General features: G+C 40.8%; 1 protein-coding gene across 1 annotated transcript in view; it reads right to left on the reverse strand.

The window, feature by feature from the left end:
- The window catches only part of SPTA1 (spectrin alpha, erythrocytic 1), a 76,148-nt gene that overhangs the window by 21,158 nt on the left and 31,997 nt on the right, over window positions 1-22,993 (reverse strand). The window contains exons 21-39 of the mRNA XM_058660488.1: window positions 21,648-21,785; window positions 20,281-20,432; window positions 19,486-19,672; window positions 16,559-16,660; window positions 13,961-14,052; window positions 13,005-13,149; window positions 11,895-12,076; window positions 9,536-9,635; window positions 9,228-9,425; window positions 8,068-8,211; window positions 7,093-7,196; window positions 6,274-6,436; window positions 5,865-5,996; window positions 4,938-5,075; window positions 4,650-4,754; window positions 3,214-3,422; window positions 1,955-2,075; window positions 1,292-1,413; window positions 173-305 (exon numbers count right to left, since the gene is read on the reverse strand). Of these exons, the coding sequence (XP_058516471.1) occupies window positions 173-305; window positions 1,292-1,413; window positions 1,955-2,075; window positions 3,214-3,422; window positions 4,650-4,754; window positions 4,938-5,075; window positions 5,865-5,996; window positions 6,274-6,436; window positions 7,093-7,196; window positions 8,068-8,211; window positions 9,228-9,425; window positions 9,536-9,635; window positions 11,895-12,076; window positions 13,005-13,149; window positions 13,961-14,052; window positions 16,559-16,660; window positions 19,486-19,672; window positions 20,281-20,432; window positions 21,648-21,785 (2,667 nt within the window). The remainder of the gene's footprint in view (window positions 1-172; window positions 306-1,291; window positions 1,414-1,954; window positions 2,076-3,213; window positions 3,423-4,649; window positions 4,755-4,937; window positions 5,076-5,864; window positions 5,997-6,273; window positions 6,437-7,092; window positions 7,197-8,067; window positions 8,212-9,227; window positions 9,426-9,535; window positions 9,636-11,894; window positions 12,077-13,004; window positions 13,150-13,960; window positions 14,053-16,558; window positions 16,661-19,485; window positions 19,673-20,280; window positions 20,433-21,647; window positions 21,786-22,993) is intronic.

Consider the following 22,993-nt stretch of genomic DNA (forward strand, 5'->3'; position numbering starts at 1 on the left):
CTTTGGGTAAGTCAGTTTTGCATCTTGATTTTGTTTTCATATTTACAATTGGGAACACTAGTTCCTTCTCCTCCAACCAGGAATCAGGTTACAACTGTAGATATGAAAACACTATTAGTGGAGAGAGACAAATGAAAGAGAAGAAACCTGATCCAGGTTCCTTGTTCCTCACCTGAGTAGCAGCCAGTGTGTCTCCAGAATCTCCTCGGGCCACCATAGCTTCCTTTTCACTAATCCAAGCTTCTTCTTCTTCAGCATTCTCCATGAATTGCAAATATTTTAGGGACTCCTCCAACTGAATCCCACTGTACCAGGTGGTGAGCCAGAACAATAAGGATCAGAAGCAACTGGTAAGTTAAGCTGTCTAGCTCTATGGCACCATCCCAACAAAGTGGGCCAGCTCACTCTCACACCAGGACAGAGTACAATCTAATACATGCCTCGGGCCCACTCTGCAAATGTCCACAACAGGTATCATTGAGCCAGAATGAAACCAGGAGCCTAAAATTCAATCTCTGGAGTCTGGGTTGTAAACCTGTGGGTACTTCTGCATCTCTCTACATTTTCCACTTTGAATTTTTAAAATAAATGCTCATTTTTAATTTGTTTTTAAATTCAGACAGAGATCTATTGACTAGTATAATGTTCAAAAGTCCTTAAACTGGGGCTCAGCCAAGTTCAAAACAGGCACCAGGAACTCCATATGGGTCTACCAGATGGCTCACAGATTTTAAGAAATCACCTTCTACCCCTATATTATACATTACTCCAAAGAATTTGCATCACAGTATGGAGGGGTAATTGGATCCCTATATCGACCTGACCCAAGTCGGAGACCCTTAGGAAACCTTTAGCTCTTGGCTTCTTGTTGGTCCAGCTCCAGTCATTGTGGCCATTTAGGTAGTGTACCAGAGCATGGAAGGTCTCTTTTCTCTCTTACTTACTCTGTCTCTTCTTCTGTCTGTAACTGCCTTTCAAATGAAAATTTTACAAAATAAATAAAATCTTTAAGAAATGATGTAAAATAATCATATGACATATATACATATATCTTAAAAAATTATTCGTGTAGAAAAAAACTAAAACCAAGTTCATGTAAGTGTGGAAAGAGAGGTCTATTCAGGACCGACAAAATGATCACTGCATTCTGGGCAGATTCGGAAGAGAGGCCCTGGAGGGTGGGTCTTGGAGAGAACCGAAAAAGCTGACCAGACACCAGAGCAGCCTCCTGAAACCAGAGCAAAACCAGGGTAAAACCCCACAATGAAATTTGCTTTCAATTCCAACTCACCGAGCCTTGGCCAACTCTTGAAGCTCCTCCCAATGTTGAACAAACTGTGCCAACCGCTCCTGGATCTCCTCTTGTCCCACAGCAGCCTTATCTCCCAGTTCTTCTGCCATAGTCAGTACATTCTGAGGAATATAGGCACTTGATGTCTCATTATCCCACTTTGCTCCCCATGCATCCCTAAGCCCCTAGCAAAGGATCTAGTCTTTCTTACCCTGTAGATCACTTACAGTTTCTACAGGACTCAGGATTGTCCTGAATACGAAGAATATCTACTGAGGTCTGGCATTCTCAATTCTCCCAGCTATGCTGACAAAATCAGCATTTGTGTTAAGGAAACCTGTTACCAAGTCAGATCAAGTTACCTCCTTCTCCTGAGATTCAAGAGCAGTGCTTTCTCAGATGTTCCATTCTGAGTGTTAACTGTCAATAAGCATGCATCAGTGTTACAGCTGCTCCTTACAGGGAAGAACTTGGGTTCCTGCCCGGAACCGTTAACAGTCACAAGAGATCAAGGCGGGTGGGAAATGTATGCAAAGGATCTGTAATTTACTACAACTGCAACATACTATTTTTACATTTTGTGTCACTATCATATTTAACTGTATCTTAAGATACCACTATTAGATTATTTACATCTTTTTAGGTATAATGTTCTTGTCCTACCTGTATGGCAGGTTCATGTGCCACTAGCTCTCCCTCTAGGCGTTTATGCTTCTTCAGTAAGTTCTGAACACCTTGCAGATCTCTCCCATAGTCCTGGGAGCTCACTCGTACTAACTTCTCCCTGAGATCAAGGAAGAAAATGAAAAATCTGAAGTTTAGACATGTGAGATCACCCTGGAGCAATGGGCTTTTCTGAGAGACAAGGGAGAAAGAAATAGCAAGAGGGAGGGTGAGAGAAAGAAATGGGAGTGATGATGAGTCCTGCAACACCCAGGTGCAACATTCCCCCCCCCTAAAAATGATAATTAGTGGCAGATATTTCAGTAAAATAGTCTAATTTATGCCAATAAAAATCAGAATAACATACTGTTTCCCAGCATACACACTGCCAATATGGCATTTCCAGTATTTCCTTTGCCTGTCGACCTGTTACCTTTGTGCAGGAACATATACCAATGAGTCTCTTTTCAAAAAATGCATATGAGCTTCAAGTATTTTGTTCTTTTTACTAATGTAAATAATAGTTAGCCAGAAGTGATACAAACGGCTGCTATTGTAGAAATCATAGTTATTGGTATGAATCTAAGAAAAAATATTTGAAAATCACTGAGAAGCACAAACATGACAGAGACGAAATCATCGATATCATGGCTTCTAAAAAGCTTCTCCGTATGTCCTATTCATTACTCTTAGCATTCTGCTTCCATTTATTCATTCATTACATTTATGCATTCATTCTACAGAATAAATGCATGATAAAACAGGTTAAATATGAAGTAAGCCAAGGAACTTTCTTTACTAAGATTTTTTTCATCATCTATTTTACAACAGAAATTGGATTAGCAATGCAACCATGGTGAATATTGCATAACATCATCTTTAGGGTGTCTAGTTTGATGTCGCAGAAGATAAGCTGGGTAATGGAAGAAGATGACAATGATTGATCAGCTGGCAAAGCTAAAAATGTCCTGACATTTCTGTGAGCATTACGCATCCCATGAAGTATGTAGAAGAAATGTGTAAGACTTCATTTTATTTCCAGAATAACTGCTCTCTACTCCCTCTTCCTCTGTCTCCTGTTAAATCTAGTTGGGGAATTGGGAAAATCAGAAACTCACAGTAAGGCTGGATCAAACTGATTCATAAGTAATATAACTGCTAGTAGTACATGTGTCATTTCCGCATACATTGAAGCCTGCTTAGTGGATCATCAAAGCACTATTTTGGTAATGCATACACTGTGAGTTAGTGATACCCACTGTATCCAGGATTCCTCATCGTCAAGATCCTGGAAGAACTGGAACAAGGCGAAGGTTTCTTTCAGCTTCTCGTGGTGTGCCGTTGCCAAGCTCTGGACATTATTGAAGCGCTCATTGACGCTTTCCATCTTCTCAACAATCTGTTCCACATTGAAAGTCCCACTGGACAGCAGCTCTTGAGCCAAATTATTCAGGTCCTTGAGTGCGGCCTGAAAAGTCCCAGCGTGCTCAGTGAATGGCAAACTATGGTTACTACACAGAGCCCAGATAGATGTTAACCCCTGCTGGCTCCTTTTAAAAAACAAGGTCAAGTAGATTGTTTTTAAAAATAATGAATTTGAGAAATGTATTAATTTTCCTGACAACACATGAAGTTGATAGAATAAAGTGTCAATACATTTGAAGATAGATCAGTTGGGAATGTTGGATCTAAAGAAAAAAGAATAGATGCATTCTATTTTGTTAATAGATTTAATGAAGATTTGTGTGAGCAGGCACTTGTACCCTTAAGGATCTATCTCCTTTCACAATCATATATTAATTAATTGAATGGAATATTTTAGAAGAAATAATTTGTTAGTCACACTGTTAGGCCAGCCACAGAACATACCCAGGATCCTCTGTGTCTTTTCCCATTAAAACCCAATCCAAAAATATCCAATCCTGAACACATAAGCCCATAGGGCGCTTATTTTCTAGCTCTTTCTGTGTATACTTGTATTGTCAAGTAAAATTGATGTCAATACTTCCCTGTACAAAGTTAACTCTTGCCAGTATTTCTGTATCTACACAGAACCAATTTTTTTGTTTGATGTTAAGATGCAAATAGGATTATTCACAAGGTTTCTAGCTTTGGGATATGATGAATTTATATGCATGTATCAATAAAAAAAGACAAGTTTCAGAACTCTTTCTGGTGTCATAGAATCTATGTATATCTAAACAATTTAGCAGTGACTGTTAAAGTGGATGTGCAGAGTATGGATTTTATCTAGTTATAATAATTGCTGGAAAGATGAGCATTGTGCTTAGTGATCAAGACATCGGTTAGGATGTTTGCATCTCACATTAAAATGCTGATATCTGTTTTCACACCCAGCTCCACACCCTAGTTTCCCAGCAGTGCAGGCCTTGGGATGTACAAGAGGATGGTTCAGGCAGGGAAGTCCTTCCCACCCATGCTGGGGAGCTGGATTCAGGTCCCAGCTCTTTTCTCTATCCCTAGCCTTGGCACAACCCTGGATCTTGTAGAGATTTAAGGAATGAACAGTGGATGTGCTCTCTCTCTGATTGACTCCCCAAATTTGGAAATTTAGGTTTAGGACACTAAGGTCATATTTGCAAGGATTTAGTCTCAGATAACATCCTAAGACAGGAGGGAGGAATTGAAACTGTTTCCAATTCACCCAGTGACATGAGAGCCCAGCACCATTTACCTCTCGAGCCAACATCTCTGTTTCTAATAGCTGATGCTTCTTGAGCAGATTTCCAGCTGAAGCCAAGTCCCTGGCTTGATCTTTCATGGCTAGCAACGTCTCTGCCTGTTAAGGGAGAGAGAAACCATAAGGCTTACAGACGAGAATAACTGTACATAGAATAAGATTGCCATCTATTTCCCGAAACTTTTCCCAAGAATTGTCAAGGGAAGTGCTCTGATGTAAATTCATTTACTTGATAATTATTCATTAAATCCCCATGCTTCTATCAGTTTCAGGTGCAATCACCTCTGACAGCCAGAACTCAAAATCCCGAATGCCTGTGTTGAACCTCTGCTGACGACTAGCTTCGTCAAGCTTCTGCCCTTTGTCCAGCGTTCTCTCGAGCAAGAGATCCCATTGTTTCTCCAGCTCCTCCAGTTGCTCCTAATCCAGAAAATATGGGATGTCAGTATGGTCTCAGGAACCTGAGTCATGTCACTATTTGACAGAATAATATAAAGAGGTCCTAGTGGCAGGAATCAGCCAAAATTTTTCGATAACTTGAGCAGCGTACATTCAAAGCAATTATACTCAATCTGGAAAAATAGCAGGAGATGTTGGAGGAAAGCTAAAGGTTGAATAAAAAGCCTTGAGTTGATTTCAAGAACTGATACACATACGCTAAAAGATTCTGGGCTCAGGATTGGCATAGTGCTACAGTGAGTTAAACCACTGCCTGCCATGTCTATATGCTGGAAGGCCTGCTAGGTGAACACCAGTTTGATTAACAATTGCTCTGCTTCTGATACAGCCACGGGATAATGTGCCTGGGAAAGTGGCAGAAGATGGCTCATGCACCCATGCCACTCATGCCACCCATGCCACTCGTGCCACCCATGCGTGAGATATGGATAGAGTTCCTGGCTCCTTGCTTTGGCCTAGCCCTTCAGCAGATGGAAGGTCTTTGTCACTTCCTCCCTCCCTTTGTGATTTTGTCTTTTTACAGAGATAAATAAATTTTTTCTTAATGTGTGCCTAAAGAGGATAGAGAAATGTGAAACAAACATGAAAATTTACAGCTTTCTTGGAGTTTTTAGGTACAGAGTATGATAGGATAGTCTGAGAAACTGATTTCTTTCATCTTTAACATCAGAAGGACAACTAGAGACCACAGTGTGGCTCCTCCTCCTGTTCCCTTTTTAGTATACAACTCATGTCCAACAGAAGCCTTACTTTCACAGCGTCCTCATTGCCATCACATGCCCCTCGTTCGATCAGGGAGTTCCCCAGGTTAATGACTCCTTCCACTTGCTCAGCTCGCCCATTGACCTCATTCTCAAAGGTTTGATGTTTTAGGTATTTCCTCTACAGGAGAAACAGAAACAAAATTACCTTCTCATTTAGGAAAGTGATTTGAGACACATTATCTTAAAAAACAAAACAAAACCAAAAAAACAGGTGTTCATGGGCACTCTTTCTGCCACAGCCAACATGATGACTTGTGAGGGATCTGTTCCCGAAGAGACAGAAATCCTTGAGGGCAGTCACAGGGACCTCCAAAGAGAATTCAGTCTCATGGAATGACCACTTAATAAGCAGGCTGTAAAGCATGGCATGTTGTAAATTCCTTGTTTCAACTTGCCTGAATGTTCGTGGGGTCTTTGTAGGATTCATCACATGCAATGGGCAGCATCTCACCGATCCATTCTTTAAGCTCCTCGAGATTGTGGTAGAATTGTTTTAGGTCAGCATAGTCTCCAAGTTTTGTCCGCTCAACCATCAACTGTTGTTTGAGAGATTTCCATCTGGAAGAGGGAGCCAGATCACTTTTTGTGCTCCATGCTATTCCCTGGCTCTGAAGTCAAATGAATTCTCCTGTTTTTCTAATGTGTCCCTTTTCCTCTTACACAGTCTGAGTTTTTTTTTTTAAGGTTTATTTTATTGGAAAGTCAGATATACAGAGAATAGAAGAGACAGAGAAGGAGATCTTCTGTTCATTGATTCACTCCCCAAGCGGCCACAATGGCCAGAGCTGAGCCAAGCTGAAGCCAGGAGCTCGGAGCCTCTTTTGGGTGTCTCACGCAGGTGCAAGGTTCCAAGGCTTTGGGCTGTCCACCACAGCCAGTCCTTTCCCAAGCTACAAGCAGGGAGCTGGATGGGAAGTATGGCCACAAGGATCAGAACACGTACCCATATGGGATTTGGGCGTGTGCAAAGCCAGGACTTTAGCCACTAGGCTATCGCGTCAGCCCTAGAATCTGTTTTTTAAATATAAAATGCATTATTTAAGCCAGCTCAATTCTAACATATGTTTAATGCTTCTCATTCTATAAGTCTGGAATGAAAGTTTCCTAAGATGCCAGGACAGTTTTTAAGGCATCTGGGAAAGAACAAAAACCCAGTGTGTTCTCCTCACCACAACGCAAGCAAAGACACATTTTCCTGTAGTTTCAGGTCAGACCTGTCTAACAATTGTCGGATCCGGGCAGCAATCTCATCCTTGGCATAGTGGTCGTCAGCTATGAGTCGCTCAGCAAAATGTTCTAGCTGAGTGATCTTTTCTTCCTGGATAAAAGAAAAGAATCCAACACCTGGATATTAGGCCATTGTTGAAATCTGATTCTTTCCTAGACAGAAACAGATACGGGGATGCTCTTTACGGCTTCAGGGATACATTCAAGACCAAACAGTAAATGCCTTATAGGGAAGTTGGTTCCAGCTGCACAGAAGAGAAACACCTGACAATCATACTGAGATGAGTATTTGTTATGAACATTTGAGTTCCAGATGCTTCCCATCACCATTGTAGAGGGTGTCTCTTGCTTTGGGTGGATCACTGAGACAGATAATGCATGAACACATTTTTCTTTTCTTTTTTTTTTAAAGATTTTATTATTATTGGAAAGCCGGATATACAGAGAGCAGGAGAGACAGAGAGGAAGATCTTCCATCCGATGTTTCACTCCCCAAGTCAGCCGCAACGGGTACACGCCGATCCGAAGCCGGGACCAGGAACCTCTTCCGGGTCTCCCACGCGGGTGCAGGGTCCCAAAGCTTTGGGCCGTCCTCGACTGCTTTCCCAGGCCACAGGCAGGGAGCTGGATGGGAAGTGGAGCTGCCGGGATTAGAACCGGCGCCCATATGGGATCCCGGGGCTTTCAAGGCGAGGACTTTAGTCGCTAGGCCACGCCGCCGGGCCCGAACACATTTTTCAATTCTTTAAAACTTGGGTTTCAGAAGAGTAGCTTTAGAATAAGAAAATACAATTGCCACAAGTAGCTTGAGCAATACAGTATCAAATGCCCTGCCTGCTCCTGAGTTTTCTGTAAGAAGCAACTATGAATCAAAACACTTAAAAATTATAAACATACAAACATGTGTAACATCTATCCTATTATCACTAATAGTTATTATTAGGACTCTTAGCTTTAATTACCTGAGCAGCGATGGTTTTGTCCAAACTATCACGTTTCTTCATCAAAGCCTCCAGACTGTCCAAGGAACTCGCGTCTTCTGACTTCAGGATATTCTCACGTGCTGCCATCCAGCTCTCAGCCTTATCACAGTCCCCTCGGAACAGCTACAGGAGGTGGGGATGAAATTAGGACCACATGGTATATTTATTCAAGAAGAACAAAGGCAATTTTCTTACTCTTCTCTTTTGACATAAACGCAAAGGATCCTGCAAGGAATGTTTATATTCTCCCAGGACACACATACAATGAATCTGAACTCCACTAGAATGGCTGTTCTTCCTGAACACATACTTTGTTTTTAAACACACTATGTCCGACTCTCAGGGTGCCGTTTCCCTTAACTATGGCTATTTCATAATCTGTGACATTCCCATTCTCCTCCTCCCAAAGCTCTAATTACTTCCTCCTCTTTAGTCATACTCAATTTTTTAAAGCAAATATTCATCTCACTGTACCGGAATGATCTGAACTACCCAACTAACTTGGCTACATAAGAAAAATTATTTGGGTCTGGAGCGATAGCATAGTGGTTAAAGTCCTCGCCTTGCATGCGCTAGGATCCTATATGGACGCTGGTTCTAATCCCGGCGGCCCTGCTTCTCATCCAGCTCCCAGTGGTCTGGGAATGCAGTCAAGCATGGCCCAAAGCTTTGGGACCCTGCACCCACGTGGGAGGCCTGGAACAAGCTCTGAGTTCCTGGCTTCGGATTGATTTAGCTCCAGCTGTTGTGGCCCCTTGGGGAATGAACCATCGGAGGGAAGATCTTCCTCTCTGTATCTCCTCCTCTCTGTATATCTTCCTTTCCAATAAAATTAAATAAAAATCTTAAAAAAAATAAAGAAAGAAAGAAAAATTATCCTACATTGCTTATGTTTGTGGCATCAGGCCCAGAACACAGTACATTACTGATAAATAAATCATTAATATTGAACCCACTTCATGTCCAGGACTGACTACATCTTGTTTTACAAACCACAGTATAATGCCAGATAGTCGAGAAATGTTATATATTTACAAGGAGGAATATCTAGTGAATCAAGAGTCTATAACAACCATGCAAAACTTCATGAAAGAGTAGACAAATGTCAAATGTGCTTAAAGTTAGGGAATTTGTTCTACCTGCAACTCCAGGCATTGGTCTAGGCTCTTTTTGCGTTGTTCCCAAGCCTTTTCCAAATTTTCTCTCTGTAGTCGGACCTCTAAAATCTTTTCTTCAATGTCAGGGCTATCACGGTGTCCACTGGCAATAAGTTCTGCACCATAGTCCTCCAAGGCCTGGAATGTTGGGGACTCTGCCTCCATTTCAGCACGATGTTCCTGGGGAAAAGGAGGGGCAGATACAGCTAAGGCCAATTCCACTTCATGCTAAAACATGAGGGGAGGTTTTGAGGCCCAATAATCAGTGACTGTGACTCTTGTAGCCATACCTGGTGTCGCTCAAGCAAGAACTCTGTGCCGGTTAAGTCTTCAGCCAGTTCTGGTGATGATACCATGGCTCCAAGGCCCACGATCCAGTTCTGTAGGTCCCTTGAGAAAAGACACATTGGGACTGTCAGGAAAACCATTTCATTCACTACCGGGTATGTATTCTATGACATTCCCATCTCCAGAACTCTGTTAAACAATATCTTTCCAGATTCCAGAATAACATCTTGTACACTTCATAGATCTTAGGTATGTATTTTTACTGTGCCACTTAACGATAGACATCCTTTGTGTTTGAGAGCACATTCATATAAATAACCTTTACCACTTTGTGAAATAATCCTATTGAGTACAGTGGGAACTCTTATTTCCATACACCAGATAAAAAGTCAGCTTACAAAAGGAAAGGTAAGTATTGCCAATGTGGTATAAGCAAAAACAGACATCTGGGCTAGAATGCAGACCTGGGAAGTCAGGACCAGCACATATTCCATTACTGCTAATCATTCTCATTCCCTTTAAGTGATTTCTTAGGTCAAAGAGTATGCATTATTGGAAAGTTGCTAGAAAGGTATGTCTTTTCTCTTTTAAAAGATATTTTGCAGACTTCTGCCCAACACACACACATGCATGCCAACCATTGATTAAATCGAGACTTTTTTTCCACTAAGTAGTAATGATTTAGACAAAGCAAATTGGCAAATATCAATGCATGAACTTGAAAGCAAATATTTAAGTTAATCTTTTCATGATGAATGCAGTTATTCTTACTTGCTTGATAGAATCCTTAGCTCTAGCGAAGAGAAGCTTATTTTTATAAAATAATGTATTCATCTATTCAGGTAACTATGTTTTGTAGGATGCTTACTTACTAAAAAAACACAAAAGACAAAATTGTACCCACTAAGAACTAGCAGCTTAGGTTGAGACAAAAAGAACAGACACTAAGAGTTATTAAAAAGACTGAAACGAGGGCTTGCTGGCAGTGTGATACAGTGGGCCAAGCTGCTACTGGCAATGCTGACATTCTGTAGCAATGACGGTTGGAGTCTTGTCTGCTCCAATTCCAAGCCAGCTCCCTGCTAATGCATCTGGGAGAGCAGTGGAAAATAGTCCCAGCATTTGGATCTTTGTACCCATGTGAGAGACCCAGATCAAATTCCTTGTTCCTGGCTTTAGCATGACCAAGCTCTGGCATAACCGCCATTTGGGGAATGAATCGATAGACACAAGATATTTCTTTGTCTCTCATTTTCTCTTTATGATTCTTTCAAATAAATTTAAAAATGAATATATCGAAGAACAAAAGCAAAATATCATGAAGTGTCATAATAAGCTAGTGTGTATATATATATATATGTGTGTATATATATATATATATATCTTGATGCTGAAGGTATAACTTCTCCCATATTGATAAGCAATTACTTGTAATGGAAGAGGGAGTCATTTAATCTGTAATCTTAGTGGTTTGTGTTTACCTCCAGCTCTTACTTCTTTACCCATCCCCTCAATACACGAAACTTGAGTTCCAGGTGCCGGCTAATATCCATCTGTGGCATTCACATTTCCTATGGTGTCCTGGCTGCTCCACTTCCCAGGCAGCTCCCTGTTTATCACTTGGGAAAGCAGTGGCGGTTGGCTTAAGTCCTTGGGCCCCTGTACCACAGAGAAGACCTGGAAAAGGTTCCTGACTCCTGGCTTCAGAGTGGCTCAGCTCTAGCCATTTGGGGAGTGAACCATTTGCCTTCCAGATGAAAATATATGAATCTTTAAAACAAAAACAGGCAAAAAAATGTTCTGGGTACCCCTGCTTGTATAGCATCTTTCTCAGCCTTGTGCCTTTATTTGCATATTACCATCTAGATGAATAGCCTTTTCTTGTGTTAGGATACTGACCAACAAGGCTCAATAAAATGCTTTGTTACTTATCAGGCATCATTTATATCATCTGTTCTCTCTGCCTCTGAATTCCAACCCACTGTTCATTAGGAATTATGCTTTGAGACATTGTATCTTTTTCTGAGGTTATTATTTTTTTCTTTGCATCTCCAGAATGAAAAGTCCTGTAACCTCAGCTTCTGATGTAGTGCCTTATATATAACATAAACTTTACAGAAATTTACTTCATTAGCCTAGATAGTCTCACATTCCTCCCAACTTCTAGATTTTATGGTTTTTAGTATTGAACCTGAACTCCTGGCACCTTGCTAAAGATGAGGCGTGGGACACACTCCTGCTGTCCTAATTCGGAAGTGGAAAGCTGCTGCACCAGACTGTCCCTGGACATTTTACTCGCAGGTCAGACACGAACTGATCCCCCTCCCCACCACCTGATGCCATCCTACTCTCAAGCTTTACCTGGCCTTGTTGAGGAACATGTACAATTTCTGAGCCTCATTCAGGCTGTCTTTACGGTCCTCTGCTAGGCCTTGCAGCTTGTCCCAGGCCTCGTTCAGCTCCGTCCGCTGTCTCTGCAAATCCTCAGTGGCGTCAGGATGGGATTCACAGAGCCGCTCTGCTGTTTCCCCCAGAATGGTCACCTGGAAATATACAAGAGCTCTGATAATTATCCTAAACTCTCATTGAATCTCTCCAAATATATGTGCCTTTCCTCAAACAGACAGAGGTGATAAGATGTCCTAACAGTTTATAAAATCATAAAAATGTTTGAGTTCACATGACATATTTCTGAAACAGTCAAAATTGACATTACCATATTTTTCAAATTAGTAAGATTATAAGGAATCAGTGATTAGGGGATTCTACTGTTGGTAGAATCTGTGATGGTTCATCATTAGTGCAAATGGACAGAGGGAACAGAGATTAAAGAAAGTATGGGAATGCATTGTGTTAGTAGTTAACAATTTTTGTTTTGAAAAATTGAAATTAATAAAAATAAAAATTAAAACAGAGAATGCAAATAAAGAAGCAACATCAATTAGAGATCACCAAGGCTCTGATTCTTTATGGGAGAACATTTCTAATATAGGCTTCTTCGGTACCTTTTGTTTTGCATGATAATGCCAAGCCATAGGATGCGTCCCATGTACCTGCTGAACTCCAGAATTTGCTGTGAGGGTGGGATAGAATCAGCCTCATTCAGTTCCTGACTAAAGACACAGACCAGCCACTGTGCATACAGGCATTTGAATTTCTCCCTGGTCACACAGTTCCAATTTGTTTACACAGCATCGAGCACTTGGAACTCAAGAAAAAAGTACAGGGGCATAGCTTGCTCATATGAACAGTGGGAATCTAGTGTTCCCCGTTACCGTTATAGAGGTCACAAGGCTTACATTTTCAATTGTTCTGACTTAGATATGGCAGAAGAACAAATACAATGTAGGAAAAAAAAAGAAATGCAAGAAGCAGTTAATGAGGAAAAAAAATCAGAAAAGGAGACATTGGTGTAACTACACACGTGTAAAAAGGAAATACAGGACAATGCTTCGAAGCAGAAGCTCTCACCTTCTCTCCCAGGGTTACAATATCTCTTTCAAAACCCTCATGCTGCCGCTGAAGGGCCTGAACACTGAACAGGTCTGAGCCAGGCTCTGCAGCACCGAGGGCCTGGCACTTCTTCTCAATCTGCTCCTTCGTGTCATCTGCATCTCTGGTACCAAAAAGAGGAGAACTATTTCAAACCAGTGATTGCACCAGGGGAAGACTACCTGGGGTTCACAAGGAAACTGCCACTAATGTTGGCATCCATCTTTATGGGCCAGATATTACACTCACTGAACTCCCACAGTTCCCAGAGGCGCAGGCACTTTTACTATTCCCATCACACACAGCAGAAAACTTAGACTTAAGAATACATATTTTCGCAATGCTATATAACTGCTAAATAGTGAACCCTAAGTTTGAACCAGGTGGTCTGGGAATGTAACCATCATACTTCACAGCTTTTTGAAGTAAACAATATTAAAAAATCCAGACCAGTCTGAGTTCCCCACCTTATTGAAACTTCACATGTTTTATACACAGTAAATATGCTTAGCTTCCAGTTTTCCCTTGTTTACTTATCTTCAGCATGTACATTTCTTACTTTGGATATGCGTGTGTTTGGGGGTAACCCCCCCAAAAAAGATAAATGAACAGTTTGCCGTCCATTGCATGCTTCCAGTTCTAAAATATGATTAGGTAACTTTTATTTCTACTTCAGTCTTTATTCCTTTTACAGCACACACCATAGAGACTACTAATTCAATAATAAGAATTAAGGCTAAGCATGAGAAAAACCAAGCTATTTGTGTGAGACAATCTCATGTATTAACTGAGGAATATACTACCCCCCAAATTCATACCCTGATGGAAAGTTGTCTCTACTTCAGGAAGAACGGTTATATTAAAAGTTATGGCTCCTCCATAGCAGCTATGCGGGGTTCTGGAGCATCAGTGCTTTTGAAAGCTAAAATTCTTACCTGTGAAACATCTGTACAGCATGGGCACTGCCCAGCAGCTGCCGCTGTTCCTCTGCAAGCCTCTGCAAGGAACCCCAGCGAGCATTCAATTCCTAAAAGAGATGCAAAAATCATACTTTACACATAGAGTAAGATTGCATAGCACCATGATGTTCAAAGAGCATTTGGGGTATAAACCATGACTACTTTCATGCTCTTTCAGATACTGTATAACTTCACATCCTCCTTGGGTAGTCTGAGTTTGGGCCTCATGTATCCCAGTTCAGCAGAAAATAGGATTTCTTTTCTTTCCAAATTGATATTCCAAGGTGACCCGCCAACCTGGAAGCAGTAATCAATGACAGTTGCTACCAAAAGCATAGCATAGCTTCCAAAAATTTGAGAGATTCACCTTGGTAAGTTAAAGCCAGTAGTATTCTTCTGAAGAAAATAGAATTTCTTTCTCTATCTTGCATTGAATAAACCTATTGGCCTCCCACAGCAGTGTTTTTTGTAGGGGATGCGCATGTTGTTACTGTGCACATTCCCTCTGCTTCTTATTCCATGACAACCAATGCAAAAGGACGTCATCCTTCCTGGTGAATCACAGAAAATCGGAAGAGCTAGTGTTCTTCAGTGATGTTCATTAAGTACTTGATGAAATCACAGATACAATCAAATCCCACCAAGGTTCTCCAGACCTCACCTTTACTAATCTCTGTCCTTCATATTCACTACGTTCTGAGAATCCAACTCTTTCAGTAAACTGCCTGTAAGAACCTCTTCTCATTGTCACAGGTTATCTGCATTGTCATTGCATTCATGTCTTTGAGCACTCAGTTTCTTGTGCAAGTGGCAATGGGTGGGGGGTGAAGTGTGTTTTAATGTTAGCATTTCAGTTCAGTTCAAACATATGTGTGTATATATGTATATATATGTATATGTGCATACACACATATGTGTATGTATGTGTGTATACACATATATGTGTATATATATAATTTCTTTCTTTACTTATTTATTTTTATGTTCCAAAGAAGTTATGGGAGAATGAGTTAAGAACTTTATAATCAATTTGATGGAGCACAGATTTAAAAAAAAATCTAAAGGAACTTGAGTGATTTGGATACAACCAGTGCCTAAATCTTTTTTTCTTGCTGTATACTATTTCCTAAATTTAGTAAAATTACCTATTGAGTACAACTGAATTTCAAGTCTCAATAACACACAGCACTTACATTTTTCACGTTAAAGCTAAGAACATTAGAAACAAGGTGTCAAAGTGACTTGCCCAAGAGCAAACACTTAGCTAGAAATAGAACCAAGGCTTAAACCTTGTTTCTTGATGTCTGTTTAGTATCCCCCATATTTCTTTTTTTGTTTTTTTTTTTTTTTGGTAATTTTAAATGGTTATTTATTTATTTATTTATTTAATGATAGAGTTCCATAAACTTAGGGATTTTCCCTACTGCCATCTCAAATTCCCCTCCCCCTCCCAATGATTTCCATATATATATAATATATAGTTTTTTTATTTATATTTTTATTGAAAAGTCAGATATACAGAGAGGAGGAGAGACAGAGAGAGTTGATTCACTCCCCAAGCGGCTACAACAGCAGAAGCTGAGCTGAGCCGAAGCCAGGAACTTGGGGCCTCTTCCAGGTCTGCCACGCAGGTGCAGGGTCCCAAGGCTTTGGCTGTCCTCGACTGCTTTCCCAGGCCACAAGTAGGGAGCTGAGTGGGAAGTGTGGCTGCCAGGATTAGAAATGGCACCCATATGGAATCCCAGCATTTTCTAGGCTAGGACTTCAGCCACTGGGCTAGAGGCCATGCCCAATTTCTCTATATTTTATATAGCCCTTTTAAAAGCAAATAAATCCATTATTCTGCTATTTAAGTGTTTCCTGACATTATAGGTATAGGCAATGGCAAAATTAGAGACCATCAGGCTCAGTGAAATAAGCCAATTCCAACAGGACAAATATCATATGTTTCCCCATACTTCTTTTGTTCCAAGCCAAACTGTATCCAGCTTAAAGGTTCTTTTCATAAACAGTCATGGCATTTCAGCCAGGACATGGGCAGTCACGAACAGTATACAACCACCTTCAACTCCCTCCTCAATCGACTACCACAATCAGAAAGCAACTACACAACCCAATGGGATCTTCAACTGATGCTCTTGAAAGGGAAAGTTATTGGTGAGGGCTGACTTTTCATATTTAGCAAGTTGTTTGATAACCTGTCACAAGCTGACCCTTTCAGAAAATGAATTGAACTGGCAGAATAATCTATCTGAAGATCCACCATCTTTGGAGGGACACCAGCTCAGTACGGTGCCTGTGAAGTCTAGATTGTTTTTCATGCTGGTAACAAATTTTGGAGGATCAGGTTCCAACAGGTCTCTGAGTTTAAGGTAGACAGGAAGGAGTTCATTTAGACAGTTCATCTAGACAATATCAATTATCTTTGGCTTTGTGATGGCCAGTTGCATGCTGCAATTTTATTTTGCACAATGTAAGGTACCTGTGGAGTACGAAGTTGATTATCTAAAACTAGAATGAAAGCTCCAAAAACTCAACCTGGTGGTAAGAACAAATGAAGGGAGGCTTGGTTACCTGCCGGATTTGAGCTCCCTCGGGGGTTAGTAGGTCTTCAAACAGCAGATCATCAGCTAACTGGTTGATATTCCTTAGCCGGGGCTCATTGGTCTTCAAATCCTGCATGGGAGAATTTGTCCAAAGCAGTATAAACCCTTGCTCAAGTGTCTTGCCTACTCACCTGACTTTCTTGATTTCCTCTCTGCTAAATGGTAAAGCATGTTGCTTCCTTGCTACAGTGTCCCCCTAAATGAGTGCCAAGAAACACTCTGACAGTGAGTTTCGACTCCTTACTTGTCAAGATGATTAATCACAAGGCGCTTGAAAGATATTCCGTTTTCCTGTATTTCATAACATTTCTCCCTAGAGTAAGTAAACCATCAGAAGGAAGCATACTTAACCTGTGTAATATTCTTTTAAGTCCCTAGCAACTTCTCTGTTCATTGACTGAATTACAGTTTTCCTGTGTTAAAAGCCTGTAGGAAGCAATAGCTCCAGTGTGCTGATTTTGACTTTTGAAAATTTATTTGAATGACAGAAAGAAACAGGGAGAAAGGGGTGAGTGGAAGGGAGACAGAGAGTGACCTTCCATCTGCTGTTTTACTCCCCAGATGGCCACAGTGGCCAGAGCTTGGCTGGGTCCAACACACAAGGCAAAACTCCATGGAAGTCTCCCATGTGAATGGAAGGCGCCCATCTACTTCTTTCCTATATACCATAGCAGGAACTGGGTTAGCAGCAGAGCTGCCACTGCTCTGCTTCTAGAACACTCAAGAACCAGCACCCCAATACAAGATGCCAGGGTTATAAGGGACAACTAAATTTGCTGAGCCACAATTCTGGCCCCCTGATATTAAATTCTGATTTTCTTTTTGTGGCAGATCATGTCAAAATAAAAAAGCAATGAAGGAATTTAGACTCATCACTAGTTAAGGAAATGGGTAAATCCAGGAGAAGAAAACATGATGAATAAATTCTAGATTGACAATTTACTAATTGGCTGTAAAGATCCTCCCCTCTCTTTTTTTTAATTTCCTTTTTTATATTAATATATATATTTTATTAATTACATTACATTATGTGACACAGTTTCATAGGCTCTGGGGATGCTCCAACCCCTCCCCGTACCCTCCCCCCACGGTGGATTCCTCCACCTTGTTGCTGTATTACATACTGAGCCCTCGCATAAACCAGTGGGGGCTGCAGCCCAGCCTAGTTGGAGTGACCCACAATAACCCCAACCAGGTCCGCCCTCTACCCTGGTTTGCCAGCATGTGTGAGGGCGGGCCTGGCTGGGGTTATTGTGGGTCGCTCCAACTAGGCTGGGCTGCAGCCCCCACTAGTTTATGCGAGGGCCCAGTATGTGATGGTCAGAACTGGGCTGGACAGCAAACACCCATTGGTTCCAGTAGAAAACAGGGATGGAAGCGGAACCAACCCAGCAACTGCAACCACCAGCCGATAGGGGCGATGGACTGTGCTGGGCCCTATGCTTGCTGGTGCATACAGGAATCTGGTCTGGGAATACCTCATACAAAGTTTCTTCTGGGATCCCCCCAGTCGAGCTTTCGGTTTCCGGATGCTAAACATCAAATGACAGAGGACAGAACAAGTCAATCAACCACCTCAGCTATATGTTGGCAATGAAAAGACGGGGCACCTGGAGACTATATGATGGACCATATCAATCAGTGGATTTTCCAACGACCGCATCGTGCCTGGAGTGGTGAGAGTGGCAGCAATACAGTTCTGTGGAACTATCAAAAACCACTCTGCCGGCTCTACCTTCGGACCAGAGATGGTCTTCCCAAGAAACTGATGAGCTTTTCTGGACAATAAGATGCTAGACTTCTTGCCTGGTAGATGCACGCAATGAAAGAATCTCAACTGAATTTGATCTGTGGTAATGCAACAAGGTGGAGGAATACACCATGCGGGTGAGAGGGAGAATCGCAGGGCCTATAAAACCATGTCACATAATGCAATGTGATCCTCCCCTCTCTTTACCATGACTCCTGTCACATAGTATGACCTCACACACAGAACCTCCACACTTCATCTCAAACAGTCTCAGGAACACAATGTGGTACAGGGTAAATTGTAAAGAAATGAGAGTTCTCCTAGGAAGATTCGGAAGTGGTAACGATCAAAGGTGATAAAACTAAAATAACTAACATCCATCCCAATTTTCCTTCTAACTATTATTGATTACAATACTCAGAGGAGAATCTGGGCAATGGGGCTCTTCAGTAGTTTTGGAGAAGACAGCCCACTGATATATACCAGACACCAGTGAGGGTGGTTCACAAAATGATCAAAAGATATTTCCTGGTTGAATCATGATCTTGTTTTTTATGGATTAAAAAATGTGGTTTAGATTCACAATTTACTACCACAGAGCCTTTGAAAACAAGGGAATTCTGCTACATATAGCAACATGAATGAACTGGAGAGGCTTATAGCAAGTCAAATAAACCAGACGCAGACAACATGGAAACGAAAATCCACAAAGGCAAACAGTTTGTTGGTGGTTAAGGACTCACATTGGGAGGTAAGACAGAAGGGAGGTTTTTGTCACAATGTGTGAAATTTCTATTAAACAAGAAGAAAAAACTTCCGAGCTTTGTTGCACAGTGTACTGGCTGTGGTCAATAATACCCTATTATGTATTTGAAAATTACTAACAGAGTAGGTATTTTATATCCTCACCACAAAATAAATGGAATGTGAAACTACTCATTTGTTAATTAACGGAATGTAATCAGTCCACTCAATATATATCACACTGTACTTCATAAATACATATAACTATATGTCAATTAAATTGGAAAAGTTACGGAAAATAAAAAAAGTGCAATGAATGAAAGAGTTACACAGGAGGAGACACAGAACAAAATGAAGCAGTGGCAGCCTTTCAAAAAGTGTCTGGAGAAGATTCTTCTTACCGTTTGAAATTCATCAAACTTTTTCTGCAGTTCCCAAACATCATCTAATTCCACACCAGTGTTTTCAGCCTTTTTCTCTCGGATCCAATCCAGCATGTCTCTTGCCTCATAGGCCAGAAAATACTCATTGTACCGTTGTGCCAGACGACGTCTGCGTTCATCTGCTCGATCCAAGAGGGAGCGGTATCTGGGCAGGTAAGTTAAGAGAGCAAGAAAAGTAGAATGAAAAATGGAGAAAACACAGAGGATGCAAAACACAATGAGAGAAGTACAGACAAAAAAATGGCAGGAGGGGAGGGAAGAAGACCAGTAAAGTTATACAAATGCATCAATGGCTGGTAACATCCTTTCCCATCCTATATAAATAAAATGTGTACATGTCAACTGATAATTGTATCTAACAGAGTCTGTTAATTTACAGAGTTCACATGAATGTCAGAAGACTTTGTAATCAACTTCAAAGAATCCTTGATAGGGAGTCAGAAGGTATGGCACTATCAGGTGTCTGACTTCAAATATCTAGCTTGCTGATTAAGGGTTTCCCATCTCTCTCTCTCTCTCTCTCTCTCTCTCTCTCTCTCTCTCTCTCTCTCTCTCACACACACACACACACACACAGACACACACAAAACCCTGAAGAATCTGAAGGGTCTTCATTTACTTCATCCTAATCCTATCTGTGGGTTTGCTGTGAGATCACAAATCAAACAGATGTAGAGTCATGGGAAAATATATATTTGACCAATAGAAAATTTGGGGCAAACATTATTTGGTTCTCCAGCCTGTAGAACTTACCTATCCTCAATCTGCTTCTGGTGTTGAGCGATGTTGACTGGCTCTTCCCTCCGTCGACGTGGAAGAGTAGGGAACTCATCATGAGTCAGTTTCCTGACATACACAGCTGGAACAAAGCCCTGATGGTCATCAGCTTCAACCTTCCACCAGTCCTGAAGAAAGATTAGACCCCACGATTTTCTTAATTCTTTGGAAAAACCCAAAAAGGAGAGCATCCCACTCATATAGTTAAGTAGTTAGATACAAGGATGGGCTAATAGCTAAAGGAAGGTAAGTGTCGTTACAAGTTGCATGCAAAGTTCCTGAAGCATTGCAGGAACAGCAGCCAAGTCTCTGCCATTCAGTAATGTGGCATTTGACGTCAGATCTTTCACTTTGGGAAGGATATGAAAAAGTGAAAAAGAATTCTCATAGTTACGGCACACTTTGCTCAACAGGAATGCTCAAAACATGGTGCCAAAATATAACTGAGCTTTGTGGTGGAATATTTGCATATGACAGTATTATACCAACGTGTTTCCTCTTTAATCCCTTTCTAGAGATCTTTCGTGAAATTTGTTCATATGAAATCTAGTGTGTCTGGCGGGTGGGGTGGTATTCCTATACTAACAACTCTAGAAGTAATTCCCTTAGACAATTGCGAACTATTGGAAATGTCTAGGCAAAGTGAAAGGGGAACTGGCACACAGGATATTTGATAGTGAAACCTCTTTTTTTCTAGAAAAACATAAAGTAGTGTAAGTTAAGAGCAACAGCGTCTCAAACTATCACCCTCTCAGATTTTTGCACAAATTAGGTGCTATAATGCAAAACAGACTTGCTTTCTTGCTATATATATACATCTATATGAATCTATATGAAAAAATATATCTATATATTTATATAGATATCGATGAATATATAGATAAACAGTATCAGTCAATACCTGATTGTTGTTTTCATGGGTATAAGGCTTAAAGAAAATTAAATTGATAAAAACCCATCTTTTTAACAAATCCCTGCTAAAACAAGACACTGCTGTTTAATCATTATGAAAGAATACTGGACTAGAAAAGAAATGAGTAAGAAAAGGACTTATAATGAACAAGTTAGTCCTGTAATATATGCTCATATTTATGTCTAGGTTAATTATTTTAAACTTTTGGTTATTTACAAGTTTACTCATAAAAATTTAATTATAATACCAAAAGATATGTACAGCATCTTGCCCAGCACCTGGATGAAAGATGCTATTCAACAATTTACGACTGTATAAGAGATGAAGCGATAAAATTTTGGGTAATGATATTATGACTATCTAGATGACCTGGGAGAAATGGCTATGGAAAAGCCTATTGGTTAATGGGAAAATCAGCAGGAAATACTACCTTGTTGATGGAGCTGAGCAGAATTAAGACATCATCTTTCTTCATGGTAACTTCTCTGTCACTTCGGGCCTGGAAGTCATACAAAGCCAGAACCCTCTCCTCGCGAGCAGCTCCCTCTGCTGGTGCAGCTTGTTGTTGCTGAAGGATAACAAAACGAAAGCTGATTTCAGGAGTGCCTTCATTGCCAACATCTTCCTTTAGCCTACCGCTGTGTGCAGTACTAGGTGCTTCACTGAAGACAGTCGCATCTGGAATCTCTTCCGTGGCTACCAGAGATTGAAATATGTGATGTTCCAAGGTACTGCAGCGCTCTAAGCATCTGGTCTTTAAAGTGGTAGAAATAATATCGTTCCTCAAGAAGTTTTAAGAGGGATAATTATGGCAAAATTTCAGCAACTTGCTTGAGAAAGTTGCTGTCATCCGACTTCTTTCTCGGAGCCTCCACCACCAATCCTTCCCTACTCCTTCAACTGCAAGTCACCTTATCAAGGAACTGCGGATCTTTTCCTTTACAAATGTATGATTCACAGCACAGGAAAGGACACAGAATTCTAAAAACCAAGGACAGGAACTTAAGGACACGTTTAGTCTCTCTTTAGCAAATAACCTGTTCTCCAAAGTGGAATTTTCTGTGGTTTTATTTTCCTTGACTGTCGTATCTCTGAGAAAATGAACAAAATGTAATCTTTCCACAGATGGAATTGGAAGATGTATTTCTTTTCGCATATCCACCTGATTCTGTCTACTTTAAATAGTGTGTTTCCTCATAACGTATACTATGTTAGCCCACACCACATCTGTTCTTGTTTGGGTAGGGAAGTGCAGCATAGGCACTCTGCACATATATATCATGTTGACCTGCGAGGTTCTGTTCACTCCTGATGTATGAGTTCTTAGCCTCTCACTGGAACACATTTCTAACATGTAACAGTGTGCTCATGGCACTGTTGCCTCATTTATTTTATACTAGAGCCCTCATTTGTCATGACACTCTCTTTCACCCCCATTCCCCAGTTATTTCCATATTCCCAATCATTTTGGATTTGCCATTGTCTGAGTGCATTTGATTGGCAGTGTTCTGTATTTATTCTGGTGAATGATTAACTGAAAAAAAAGGCCTTTAAATTGTTCACCTCAACTATGGATATTTTCTTACCAGCTCGCACTCTTATTTCAGGAGAAAGGACACCTCTCTCTTTCCAGATCTATATTTATTTTTGATTGGAAAGACAGATCAGATTTATGGAAAGAAGGAGAGACAGAGAGAAAGATCTTTTACCCTCTGGTTCATTCCCCAAATAGCCACAAAGGCCAGAACCGAGCTGACCTAAAGCCAGGAGTCAGGA

This window comes from Ochotona princeps, chromosome 2, assembly GCF_030435755.1.
Source record: "Ochotona princeps isolate mOchPri1 chromosome 2, mOchPri1.hap1, whole genome shotgun sequence".
Taxonomy (NCBI): Eukaryota; Metazoa; Chordata; class Mammalia; order Lagomorpha; family Ochotonidae; genus Ochotona; species Ochotona princeps.